The sequence below is a fragment of the Topomyia yanbarensis genome, chromosome 3 (assembly GCF_030247195.1).
Source record: "Topomyia yanbarensis strain Yona2022 chromosome 3, ASM3024719v1, whole genome shotgun sequence".
NCBI classification, from domain to species: Eukaryota; Metazoa; Arthropoda; class Insecta; order Diptera; family Culicidae; genus Topomyia; species Topomyia yanbarensis.
Genome location: NC_080672.1, coordinates 6,871,056 through 6,885,103, shown reverse-complemented (window position 1 = coordinate 6,885,103; position 14,048 = coordinate 6,871,056). Strand labels below are relative to the sequence as shown.

The 14,048-nt window shown below is 39.9% G+C and overlaps 1 protein-coding gene across 1 annotated transcript; it reads right to left on the bottom strand.

Moving 5' to 3' along the window:
• Window positions 1-186: 186 nt before the first annotated feature.
• On the bottom strand, window positions 187-4,684 carry LOC131693789 (PAN2-PAN3 deadenylation complex catalytic subunit PAN2). Its single transcript, XM_058981927.1, has 5 exons — window positions 4,495-4,684; window positions 2,418-4,430; window positions 1,820-2,357; window positions 1,582-1,754; window positions 187-1,524 (listed from the first exon to the last, which is right to left on the bottom strand). Exons 1-5 carry the CDS (start codon window positions 4,556-4,558, stop codon window positions 467-469), a joined length of 3,846 nt encoding a protein of 1,281 aa, XP_058837910.1. The 5' UTR covers window positions 4,559-4,684; the 3' UTR covers window positions 187-466.
• Window positions 4,685-14,048: the final 9,364 nt, after the last annotated feature.

Below are 14,048 nucleotides of genomic sequence, written 5' to 3'. Positions count from 1 at the left end.
CAAAGAGCTTCATCTTTCCAGAGAATTAAATTATTTGAAAATTGTATGTAGTACATAGTTACATATTGCAATAGGCATTACATGGAAATATCATTGAGCAGAGAAGTGAAATACGTCAGAAGTGATTTAAAAGTAAAATGACAATTTGAAGGTTTTTCTAACAAAGAACTGACAGAACTAAAACCATAACATGAGCAACTATTTGTAATGAGTAACTTTTTATTCATGCGCGTACAATCATCATGTGTAAATGCTATCTTTCTGACAAACTTTTGACACTGATTTTTTAATATAAATAACATAAATGTAATACAAAAAAATAAAAGACAAATGTATGGATATTCTGAATAATAAAGTATTACATTATTTCCCAAACCCAAGCATCAAAATAAACACTCAAATCTCTTGCAGGATAGGGAAAATACTGATATCACTATTCCTCATCGCGGCACATCTTCCTCCGTCGTTAATCCGGCACCTTCCACTGTAACTTCTTGCCGGTTTCGTACAGATTCGACAACGCCATCGTAAACTCATCCTTAGCGTTCAGTTTGAGATAGTGCTTGTACAGCAAAAGCGCTGTCCGGGCATCCTCAACGGAATCGTGTGTCTCGGATTGGATCTTGATCCCGAGAAATTGCCACGCCAGAAAGCGGAGCGACACCATACGATGATGGGGCAGATGAAACAGATAAACCGTGTCAACAATCTGCTCCGGCGGAACAATTATATTGATCACACGAAAATCGTTCTTAAGTCCATGTCCGACGAAGATGACACCACTGTCCACCAGATAGCGTAGTTTTTGGTAGGACTTTTTCAGCGTCGTCAGTCTCTTGTTGCTAAAGTTAGCATCCAGATCGCCTGGTTTAATTCCGGAGAATTTTGTCAAATAATCGACAACCTGCTCCTGCGTGGAGATGTAATCATCGACGAAGGGAACTCCTTCATCTTTACCTTGCCCGCGGATACACGTGATCCGAGCCACACTCATGTGGCTAGGTTTTACGGTGGACATTTTACCATCGGACCGGATTTCACTTTCCTCCGGATTCAAAGTGACAAATTCAGCATCCATTGCCACCAAGTCACCCGATTGAAAGATCTCATTTTTACCCAACGGTTTAAAATGTTTGTCACCTCGGATTTCACCGGAGTTCGGTTCGGTAAACAGATCATTTGTGAATGGATTCACGTACTGAGTTAAGCATTCTTTGTTCTCTCCTTGTTCGTTCCTGAGAGCGGTACTGGTGTAAAACAGAACGCATGGAACCTTCCAGTCCAGTGTAAACCAGACCGCTTCCTGTACGGACACCGGGGAAATACTAAAATCATTGAATATGTACCAATTCCCATCGGTGAAACCGGAACTCGATGAGCCATCTCCTCCGCTTCGATCCGTTTTGAGATCATGATAGCTCTTGGGTACGTGCACCAATGCTACAATATTGCGCTGAGTTCCGTCATTGATGTAGCAAACGGCCGCCGACAAGCGATACTTTTTCGATTTTCGAAACGGCGTATCTGAAATGTGAAAAACATTTTAATTTGTTCCTACTTCGGAATATACTCTTGACTCACCTAGTTTACAGCTTTCGTGAGCATCGGAACCTTCATAACAGCTGGAAGCACTTTTTAGCGATCCAATTTCCAAATTCTCCTTATCGTCCAACGTCATTCGGAAGCTTAGCGGAAACCATGATTTCTGCTGACCTTGATTAGACGCATTCGAGTTGAACGACGGTGGGGGTTTTCTGTAATAACAGCGTAAAATTTTATAGGACCTATTAAAACAACGTCCAGAATCAGGGGGTCTCACCTCGGATGGGAAAAGTGACAATCTACCCGAGAACAGTGCATCCCGTAACGACACATTTTCCCGTTACCTACATTTGCACCATTTCGCGAGTCCCCGTCGCTAGACACCTGGGCAGAGGGACGCGTCATTTGTTTCTTCAGATATTCAAGTTCTTTGTCCGTCTCCAGACCGCAATTAACCGATAGAATTTCCGGCAGATCAGCCACGCGACTCTTCTGATTGGTGGGGGTGAATTTGTTGCACTTCTCACACCAGGCCGGTGTAGTTTTTTCAACGGACATAGAATTTTTCAAAATTGACGCAAATGTTCCGTCGACGTGTCGGTTGTTGGTGTTGGTAGGATACAGGAGATTGCACACCAGAAGGATATTATTTTTCACACATTCGGTGTTGCACTTGAGGCAACGTTGGGTGGTTTTTTGTTGAGTGCCGAACAGGCGGCTGATTTCCGTTTCATCCTTGTTACTACGAGTAGGTTGTGCTTCTTTTGCCTTCTCAGTGTAGATATCAGTTTCGTTTGCCAGCGTCGGATCGCAATCTAACGAGAATAGATGTTTTTGTGCGAGGAGAAATTATTTAAAGAAATCACCCAACTTACCACTACTGGCCACTAAGAATTGAAACTTTTCATTGTTAGCATCATACTGCTGTACTTCGCTGTCCAAGCATTCCTGATGATCCTCCGGGTGTTGCATGTGCATCTCCGCCCCCGGAACGAACGGTCGTGGTGAAACCGATAGTTGAATTCTTCGCATACCACCAGCCGTATCGTGGGGGATCAAACTTTCCTTCTTCTTCACAGCCTCCAGCAGTTCGTAGTGCATCTGGTGCAGGATAAATCGATTCCAGTTTTGAATTAGGCTGATCAGATTGATGTTAGCATTGTTGCTTCGATCCGAAGAAAGTATCAACCCGAGGGCAGCTGCTTCCGGAACGGTTCGGAACGATCGGAGAAAATTGCTGGCTTGGCAGGGTTGATTCGAGGTTCCAGCATCCAACATGTGAAACAGAAAGCCAAGTTCACATGCCAAACAGAATTCTTTCGAACAGCAGTGCGTAAGAATAGCCTTCCGCAGTGGAGTAATGAAATAGAGGGTTTGCAACATGGCGTTGCAATAGGCATTGGGGAGATTCGCTTCCAGTCCAACGAAACCGGTTTGATTGTACTGTTCAAAGTCGAAATCCTGACAGCCGAGTTTGCTGTATTTGACTTCTACTCTTCGATAACGACGCGGCACCAGTTTCATACCCTGATCGGTGGTTCCTTTCTGGGAACTGCTAACCGGTGCTGAGCTTTGATTTGCAGAAGAACTCTTGTCCATGATGTAAGGAATTTGATTGCGCAATGACTTTTTCGGATTTGGAGCATATCCAATCGGACCCTGCATCTTCATTGTGCTCATTATTTCCGGACTGATGGGTTTGGGTTTCAAGTATTCGTACGTATTCATAAACTGTGGCCAGTCGCTGAGCCAGCGGGTTCCAGTTGTTAAATGTGGTAGCAAAATTGAAGAAAGCGGAAAGTTCTTATCGGTGATAGAAACCATTGGAAGCGGCTCAACAGTATCCGCGAACTCAGTCTCTCGGGAAAAAGGATTGAACTGCAGCGATGGAGTGTTGATCTTAACGGCGGCAACTAAATTTATGTGACCGGATTGATCTCCGAATGCAAACGCTTGGCTGGATGAGCTGATATCAAAGGTAAGACACTGAGAACCCGTTGTGTTGATCTGGAACATACACACTCGAGGTTCGCTCAGTTCCACTGTGTCCACTAGTTGAAGTTGTCCCATAGGAGAAACAACGGCTAGTCGAGAACAGTGCGATGGAAGGAATTTTAGTAGTTGTGGCTCAACCAGTACTTGAATGGGCGATACTAAACGCAACATTCTCATATCGTACACCATCAGAAAGCGGTCAATGGCCAAGTTTCCTTGCCTTCCACTGAAACCACACGATATCAAGTAATTTCCTTGTACGTCAAAATCCGACAAACTGCCGGAATGTGTCATCAGCTCGTGTTCAACCGTGAGAGTATTAGGATCGCGAAGCGTTATCTTTCCGTACGCATCCCCCTCGCAGAGATACCGCGCATAACTCCGCAAAATTGCGCATCCATTTTGTCCGGCAGCAACGCACCCAACTTCGCTACAGGTGGCAACATCAAAATCAATCAAATCGCTCTGATGCCCGCCAATCAGCATCCGATTCGGTTGATGCTCAATCATACACAGCATGTCGACCATTTTCTCCGATCGAAATGTAAACTTCGGTATTCCCCGGCGAAGCTGATGCCGCAGTGTAGTGCTGGTTAGAGCCAGTATCCCGGAATCGATGGTATGAATTTGTCGGATATTTTCATTTGCGTGCACCTGAAAGGACGTGTACTTCTGCATCGTTCCTCCGTAGTAAGAAGTTACATGTCCTCCCTGATTTCCCATCCAGATTAGTTCCTCTCTGGTATCGAATGCTACGGTCGAAACGCCAAAACGATCTCCACCATCGGCGAGAATCATTCCGTGTTCCATCAGCTCCGGTTCACCGAAACCAATGTTGAACGTACTATAGTCGATCTCCGGGTAATCTCCTGCCGGTGGTCCGTTATCGTACACTTTATTGAGGATAAACAATTATTTTTAATGATAAACTTTGAAAAAAAGTGTAAACAAACTCACTCGTAAGGGTGATGATATCCTCCGTCCGATTGCCCGGATCACCGCTCATGTAAACGTAGTCCATATCCCCAATTGGTTCAGGAAACTTTTCCACTAATCAGCATTAGGAAACCAGAAAAGTTTCTTCACTTTTTAGGGAAATATCAAAATGAAATCGAACTTTACTGCCAAACGATTAACATTTTGACAGTTCATTCAATCATTTTGTTATAGCGTTTTTCAACTGCTGACTGCAAGATAAGTCGCCAGCACGAGTACTGCCGAAGTGGTGGAATAAACAAATCATCGGTTCGATCAGCTGATTCGTTCGTTTTTATGCTCGGCATATATGCTTTGTGTTTGCGTGTTCAGCAGAGACGAGTTGGCAGGGATGCAAAGAGATTTTGCAGAAATATTTTTTTAAATCTGAAACACTATCGGGAATTATAAGCTGTTTTAATTGATTTCACCGTTTAAACTTCCCACATTTGCAGTTGGTTTTAGTTTTTTTCATCGAAAATAGCCTTTCAATAGAGGCTAATGTATCTGGCAGGATCCAAAAGTATGAATTTTCTGAACGGATGATATGCCAACTCATCTCCACATCTTTTGGTGGATAAAACCTACCCCAAAAATCCATAAAATTACTTCTCATCTTTTAAATTATTTTAAAAAGTTTTTAAATGAATTAGTCTCCCTCTGAAGAAGCAACAACCATTCGTGATATTGATTCCGTAAAGGTAATTCCGAACTACCTGTCGGGTTCTACAGTAAGCCATTTTGGAGCATTACTGAACCGGAACAAAGAGAGGCTCTTATTTTCATATGAGATTATTTGAATAATATTGCCAGAAATACTCTGAAAGCCAGACTAAACTAAAAAATTAATCGGAATGCTTGAATGCGGTATACAATCATATGGTAGCATCCAGATAACTATGGAAGCTTGGCACCCCTGCACGCAGTTATGCTAAAAGGAAATAATCATGAAGGGTGGTGTTGTATAATGTCCCTCTAGTAAAAGTCTGGCCAAAAGGAAATACAGTGAGGGTTATATGCATCGATTTTTTTTTTAAATTCAATTAATAGAACCACACCAATTCAATCAACCTGACCGCAATCCTTTTGCTACGTTCATTGTGAAGTAAAAGCAATAGTGTCTGTGGTGATATAAGAGGAGAATCATAATAAAATTGAGTTCATGCACCGAATAACTATTCTAATTACGTCACAAACTGATGAGGAAGTGTTTCAAACGAAATTTATTTAGATTGATAGGTTGAAGAAATTGTGCGATCGATTCAAGGTAAGCCCCGAAATGAAAATATATTATATGACTCAAGATATGAATCGCTCAAGCGATTTTTTATAAAAATTCTCTTGTAAGGCGGGGAGGCCAAAAAATAGTTGCTATCGCGACGCGTAAACAGTTGATTAAACAGAAAGTGAAATACTCGACTTGGCAGGGGCTGGAAAAGTAAAATCAGCATTATTTACGACGTCCCGCATAAATGTGTACCATATACCAACCATTGCATCAATCGTCTCAAAACCATTTTCAATATGGTTCGTTCAACAATATATTAACCATTGCCTAGTATAATATCGAACATAACCAGTGTCGTTTTTCCATACTCGACCGTACAAACAACGGGTTGTTAAGAACAGTCACCATACCAAAATGTGCTGTTTTCCATATACATTTTGACAACATACGATTCAAGAACCATACAGCTTATGGTGGCATGCATGTTTTAGGTTTAGCGATGGATATAATATTAGCTGGAGAAAAAATCTTTTCCCCTTCACGTTTCAATTCTATCGATTGATGAAATATTATTTTGCTCTCGCCATCTTCTGAAGAATGCTTCGTTGACACTAAGTGGACTGACACTTTATCCAATTGAGCTATCTCCGTAATATTGTTAGACGAGGATTTTTGACCGTCTTAAACTACAGATTTTTGGAGCAGGGTAAACAGATATATGAATAACAAAGCCCACCAGAGCAATATTAACCTCTGGCGCTAAAGGACAATGTAGTATACAAATCTCCAATATAGGATACACGGAAGGTATTGGAAATGGTAACTAAAATGGGTATGGTAGTATAACAGTTCAATTATAATGGTGAAATATATCAGTAGTATTCCCAATATGGTGAGCATTATACGAATAGTTTGGAAATGGTTCCGAAGATTTCTGGAATGGTATTTATTTATACGGGGTGACAGCAGGAAAACTACTCGGCAATGATGATGTTAACATAGAGTGAAATTGTGAAATGAAAGTCTGCGGAGACTACTGTTTGCAACATTAGAGCGGGTGGATTTTAACAAATTAAAAGAACTACATTGTTAAGCAAAATGCGAATCCAAATTGATTAAAAATTGATTTTCTGTTTCATTGGTTGGATATAAACGGAATGACTCCTTCTCAAGAAAAAATTCCAGGTCTATGGTTAGTGAGGAGGAAACACACAACCTTCTCTGTCTGGTTAATTATGTTGGGCCATTTATACCAAATGTTACCAAGGCTCTTTTTTCACTTTGAGAATTGATAAAGTGTGTTTGAGCTAAATGATTTAGTCCTGCTTCACATAAGTGTCGTCGTCCATAAAATGTAGCACGTGGCTTTTGTTTTGCACGTGATGATTCAATAAAATAATTCCACGGTAGTTATTTATGTGTCGCTTATTTTTCTTTTTATGGACTAGAAACATGTTCGTGGATTTCTATGAAGATGGAAAACGCTTCTAGCAATAGATGCTCGAAAGACGTGAAAAAGCGGATTTACCAAAACTTTGATCTGACTATTCAGAAGTATTGACGGGGATTCGTCTGGTCCTGGATTAAAAGCCGATTTTAGTCAAGAAGAAGCTTTGGTAATCATCGTTTCATCGACACCAATAGCACTCAGATTTTGGCCCATAACGGCAAAGATATCTATAAAAAGAAGGATACCCAGCTTCGATATTTCCCATACATTCCATTGGAGACACCCTTTTGTCCACTAGTACTATCTGTTGAGTAAAAATGCTACTAGAGAGTTATTTCTCTACGAGCTTAGTAAAAATTCGTTCCTTTGGCCATCTGCATGTCAAGCAGAGTTAAAAATAATCGAAGCTCTTTTTTGATGACTGAAAATGAACCTGACGCGACTCGCGGTGAAAAGAAAAAATATTCATTCAAATATCCATGTTATTCATTCAGTTGAATATCGTACAATATATTCATTTCACTAATTATCTAGGAAAATATTTTCAAATTCCAGTAAACCATATGAAACAACAATCATCATCGCTTACATTGTGCCAGGGCCTACTATGATGCGTTTGATTCGTTGCTGCACGGTCGCTTCGTGTAATAATCGAAGACGAATGAAAATCTGCCTGAATGAATGGGCGGTTTGTTCGTTTGACGTTTTCAGCTGCGTCACTGAATATTGAAAATGAATGCGGCTGAATATGATCAATTTTCATTCAATGAATCTGAATATTTTTAACTCTGATGTCAAGTCACCTGATATATGTGTAGAGTAGGTTGTGCCTAGCGCTGATCAAAAATCCGACTAGTGAAAGCTCAAAACTGTGTCTCCAATTTTTTGCAGAATTTGGGTACGTTTCAGCTTATTGAAATCTATGCTTCAAGCGAGTTCATTTTTTTTTTGAATATAGAAGTTTTAACCTTAGGGCCATTCGTCTCTTTTTCGGGTTAGAAAAATTTCTAACCCTATGTGCGGAGTCGAGAATCGAACCCAGATGAGCTATGCCATTTGATTACCTGTTAGGGCCTCATCCGTGAATACATTCGCAAATATCTCCACACTCCACTCCACGCACATATCCTGAGCTGTTGTAGCCGTGTTGCCATTGAAAGTCATAGATGATGGGAGTCCTGATTCTTTTCACTGTTCATTCACATATTTCCAGAAACATTTTAGATACGACTTGAGATTTCCCTCAATGTTTTGCTAATATCGAAAGAAACAACTTTGGCTGGCTCATTTGTACGCATGCTTGAGATTGGCATACTAGTTTCTGAGTGGGATTGTGTGGTACTTAGTATACCTCCACAGATTAGATCTCTTTATGGGTTTTAGTCGTCGTAACGTGATCGTTTGCCAAGGAGTACCGGTTTGGGAATGGGGTCCGCTCCAAAATTATACTGCATATGTCTTCCGGCCTTTTCAGATCAGACTTTCGACAATCATTCGCTATGTACAATTAAAAATTCAACTGAACGGGAAAATGGTTCATGTGATCTAGTTCGTTTTAAAGAACTATTCTGCCCATCTCTAATCGGTAATGCCGCGTTCGTGCTCACGATCAGTTTTTTTCGTTGCCTTTTGCACTTACAGGTCATAAAAGCGGCGCTGAAGGCGCTGGCTGTTGATGTTGGGGTGCTTGATGCTGTGTTTTCAGTTGAACAGTTGCCACAAATTTGGCAACCTGGTAATTGTAGTTGGATTGATTTGCCATAAATGTATTGGCAATTGGTTATGATGTATTCACCTGACTATCTTCCGCTTAAAATTTTTACATTTTGTCCCGTTTAATACACAGTACTTGCACATAGAAATTAGCCATATTCAGGAAAAAGTTTCTTCAAGTGTAAGGTGAAACGGATTCTACATCTCCAAATTATGACGTGTATTTTTTATTCGGTTTAAAGGGGTTAGCGTTGATAGCTCATATAACTGTACCTCTAAACTGTCATTTTCCATATACACGGGAATCTTAATTCCAATACTGTAACTTTCAGCCACGTATTTTAAGCTGTTCTGCATTGGATAGGCATTGTTGGACAGGTGAAGTAAGGTGACATTCATAAGCCTAAGCTCAATTTTCACTTCTAGAAAATATTCTGAAATATGTTAATGTCATTTTTTTGTACTTTCACTCTCTGCGTTTTCCAAATGAAATTCTTGTTTTTCATTTTCTTGTGAAAACAATTAAATTGAGTACTTATTTTGTTATCATCGAAATATCTCAACAGTTTTTTAAATATTTGCTCTTACAGTGCACTGGTAGCAGATCTGTTTAATGACAAAGAACAATTCCTTGCTCTCGATTTTGATCTTTTAGTTGTTCACAATATCAAGTTTAATTTTCAATTTGCTATCAGATTTTACTCAAATACGCCCACAATATCAAATATAAATTCTGAATTTCCAAATAACAGTGTGTACACTATACAGTTATGTTACTATATTGCTTCCGTGTATGAATCCTGATATATTGTTTAACTAATAAAAAGGGACAAGACCAATCTATCATTTTGGCAAACAAATTCGAGTCACTTTAAATTATTAGCCTTGGAATTCCATTGATTTTGGGCAGATTCCTCGTTCAACGGAATGCAGATACGCGAGAAATTAGAATTTTTTAAAAGCCTTTTATTGTTTGTTTACACTTTTGCTTGGTTATTTATTTCACAGTTTTAAACCAACATGGTACCGAGTTATTCCTCATCTAGGAAAAGAAAACAAAAATAACTGTGAATAGTTGCTCGAAAAAACTTAGATTATACTGAAAGTACTGTGGCTCGAGTGATTAGAAGTACAAGGAAACCCTCACTACTGCCATCCATTCTTGTCAACTGTGGTTGAAGGTCATTCGGAAAATCAAACCTGATCTCAATAGCTTGAATTATGGTTTGGCGAAAAAATCGACGATGAAGTCTATGGAAATTTCAAACAAATCGGGGTTTAAACAAGGCTCCTGCTCACTGCAAGGTTCCTAGGAGATGCAAGTTTGTTTTCGTGGGTTAGTTCACGAAAAAAAAAGATTTGGCGAGGGATCTGTACCTTTAGCAAGAAAACCGGCTATTTTGTGACGGATTAGACTATGAATTTGGAAATATTTAAAAGGGAGTGCTCCAATAAACGGGTTTTACGCTTCATTAATTTTCATGATGGTCCAGTCATAGTCATATTCAGCTGCCATAACAGCAAGGACGTGCTACCAGTCCCGTGCGCCGGAAATTCTCAAGGGAAGGTAGAGTTTTGATATTTTTACGTTTCTTATAAAAGAAAGATACGAAAGACCTACGGCTCCGTGAAGCTAACGCCTTGAGCCGTGCCAATTAAACGAATTAAAAAAAGAAAGGTACAGAAATTCTTCAACTCTAAAGATTATTTCCGAGCCGTGGAGGGCCGAGTCTTGCATACCAATCGATTCAGCTCAACAAATTGAGCCAACAAACATCGCTGCCTGCTAGCTTGTGGTAGTATCGAATTTTTACTGTAGTAGTTTGCAGTAGTTCAGCCTGCCAACTTAACCTAAACCTCTTGTTTACCCTAATCCGCATCCCCCGGATCCATCGTTAGGTGTTAGTTCAGGATGGATTGTGCTCCTGCTCTTTTTATTTTATCGTTCATTGCTACTTTTTCTAATTCTTCTTGGTGCGACTCGTACCTATTTATATGCTAGCTGTCGCTGAGAATTCCTCGGCGGCGGTATTTCTCTCGATATCGATGCCCATTTTCGTGAGCCGTATAGCTATCAACAACTGCGACGGAGATATCATCGGCAGTGAAATTTCTCTTGACAACGGTAACTCGATCTTCTACGACTTCATGTGGCTCGTTCGTGTTTTTCCTTATCTCCCGTTGCCAGTTCGCTGACCGACCTTTGCTGTGTCTACTCACAACTATTGATATTATCGCATCTTGTCGAAACAGGAACCGATTCGGAGATGCAGATCAGTTTGACTTACATCCCTTTCCAGTCACCCTGGTAATATTTTTTCCTTGATTTCTTCAACGGCTTGTTTCTAGAGTGTATAAACTCAAATGACATTTTATGATTCAAACGGCTCGAAGTATTGTTTACTGTTAAGACATTTTTAAAGGTAATTATTCTAAATCCTCGTAGGATGGGTCTGAGCCCCCAAAACCTTTCCAGTGCGCACGGGTTGCGTGCTACAATTGTTCAAAAGCATAGGAGTCATTTCATTTCAAACTAGCGAAATCCGCAAAATTGTTACTCCAATAGAAAAATCTTGAGCGATAATGAAACTCGATCTGAAGATTAAAGGAGCAGTCACCAGCGACATCGGACAGATGGAGAATTGATGGAGTCGGTTAGCCGAGGCAGTGACTAAAAGAAGGTGTGCACTGACTGATGTCATTGAAAAATGCATGCATATTTTTAAGAGACAGATTAATTGTTTCAGTTATTCCCTTGAGATAAGCTCTAATTATTTATGTTCCAACCTTAGATAGTTTATTGGTAAAGCGTAAAAAATACACGAATTTGAAAAAGTCCCATGCCTAAATGATCTAGCCTTTTATGCGTAGCATTAGGTAATGATAACACGGTGCTACAAAATAAAAAAAAAATGAATGTACTTTTCAAGTGATCTGGTAAAGGTAGATCTACTGCTGAGTGTGCCATTTAACTCCCGTTATTACTGGATAGATTTATGAAGACGATGGCCTTTTGATTCTCGTCAAGTTTTAGCTCTACTTTAAATATATAGAATAGAAATAATTTTTTCAAAAGTTCCGAATTTACCGGCAACTACTTATTATTCTCCATATTTTCGATGCCGGTATTACTGGTACCACAATCCTAATACTTTGCTTATTGCTTGCACAAATTCAAAATTGCTTTTGTTACCAAATTTAATTAATTAGCTTTTACTTGGTTAAATAAAGTATAACAAAAAAAAATGATCGCCTTGTTGATCACTTTTAGAATATTAACATATTGAAGTAGAGAAATACAAATATCTTTTTACCAAAATAGCTTCCGGTCGAATAGGGGGGGGGGGGGGGGCAGGTGCCCCTGCGTGCCCCTCCCTGGAGCCACCAGTGAGTAGGGCATGGTTTGAGATTTGTTCTTCCTTCAAGTTCAAAACAACCTGGTAAAAATTCGCAACTCTAGGAAATGGAGCGAAAATGTAACAAACCACGATCGGCACGCCCTCAATATAGAGCTACTAGTTACTTCATATTTCATCATTTTCAAGTAGTGAACAGCTGTTTAAGGCCGGCCTACACCTCGAGAATTCGATTTTCCATATTATTTCAAATATTATACGGATAAATCTAATCTATCACCATGTAAATAGAAACAAATTCTTCCTGAGGAGAAGGGCACAAAACCCATAACTAATTTTGTTGTGAGATTTGCCTCACTGGATACTGGTTTCATGCCTGGACTGAACTAGCACCGGATTGACGCTGGTTCGTGGGGTGGAGACACGATTTATGTTCCTGAGCCGGCGCCTAGTCAAGCGTGACGTCCCGCAAGAAAATTACTCAAACGAGTGGGGGTATGCTCAGGAACACAGGTTGTGTCGCCGTTTTTGGAGTTAGCGTCGGTTCAGCGCTAACTTAATCCTAGCACTGGGCTGGTGTCGGATCCTGATGGGACGGGGTCGAGACGCAGGTTCCATACCTAAAGTAAAAGAAATTTTTGTGCAACCTTATCGGGAAGAACATAATTTCGAAGAGAAGCTTCGGAATGGGTTTTTAGCTTTCTTATATTTCGCGAATTGGTGAATTATTTACCATCTCATTATTTTCATCGTGAAACAACCCCATACTTCAGAAGATCTTCGTCTGGCATACTTTCCTCGATGACGACACCGTCAATCACAACTTCGCGAACTGGCACGTATGCACGCTAGTGCTGCATGAAATGGTTGCAGCAAGCCATCTCATTTGGTTACCGGCGTTACTAACAATAATTTAATTTATTTGCGTGAACCCTTTTAATCTGAATCACGACCGGGTATTTTTTGTCAGATTCTATGAGAGTTGCTTGTATTTTTGAACGCTACCACGGTGTTGTCTTCAATCTTGCTTCTATTTCTAATAAAAAGAAACAATGCGCGCGTGTCATTGATTGTTCGATATTCAAATTCGGTCGCTTAAGTATTTAGGTAGCGCTTATTTCATATCGCTCATAAAAACAGGCATCTTATTCAATCGTTCGTAGAGAAAGAAAACAATACATAATTGCCTTCTGACGGTGTTACGGTGACTACGACCGAACCTACACGTCCCCTCGGGTGCAGTGTCGTTACTGCGAATGACAATGACAGGCGAGACAGTTCGAGGGCGATTTGTCATAAGACCGAGAGCAAGTCATCCTAAACCGGCATATAATATAAAAGTGCAGACGTTAAACACGTGAATTTATCCTACGGTAATCTATTGTTTCTCATTTCTTGGTACGATTAAAGTTAATACATTATTATAGGCTACGAAATATCTATTATATAACTATTATATACTTAAAACAGATACTGCGTGAATTTAATCAGATGAGCATATAACTGTTGGATTATTGTAAAATTGGAGGTTATCAGATGTGAGTTCCATGCTTTATTACTTACGAATTATGTACTGAAATATACCCTTTAGCTTTTAGCATTTTCCATCAGAACTAATTGGTGGATTCGCTACGAAGAATCCGAAAATTCATAATCCAACAGACGGTTTACAATAATACCAAAGTTTATACACGATAAATAATTGGTGATTTGCGGCAAAACTAAACTAAACGATACCTATGATACAGCTCAAGAACTGGAAAAGTGCTTGTTTTTTTTTTCACTCGAA

Bases quoted from the DNA above. Each gene is read 5' to 3' on its own strand.
- LOC131693789 (XM_058981927.1), bottom strand. From the start codon at position 4,558: ATGGACTACGTTTACATGAGCGGTGATCCGGGCAATCGGACGGAGGAT. The intron at 2,358-2,417 runs GTAAGTTGGGTG...TATTCTCGTTAG, and splicing joins ATTCTTAGTGGCCAGTAGTG to ATTGCGATCCGACGCTGGCA. The intron at 1,755-1,819 runs GTGAGACCCCCT...CTGTTATTACAG, and splicing joins TGTCACTTTTCCCATCCGAG to AAAACCCCCACCGTCGTTCA.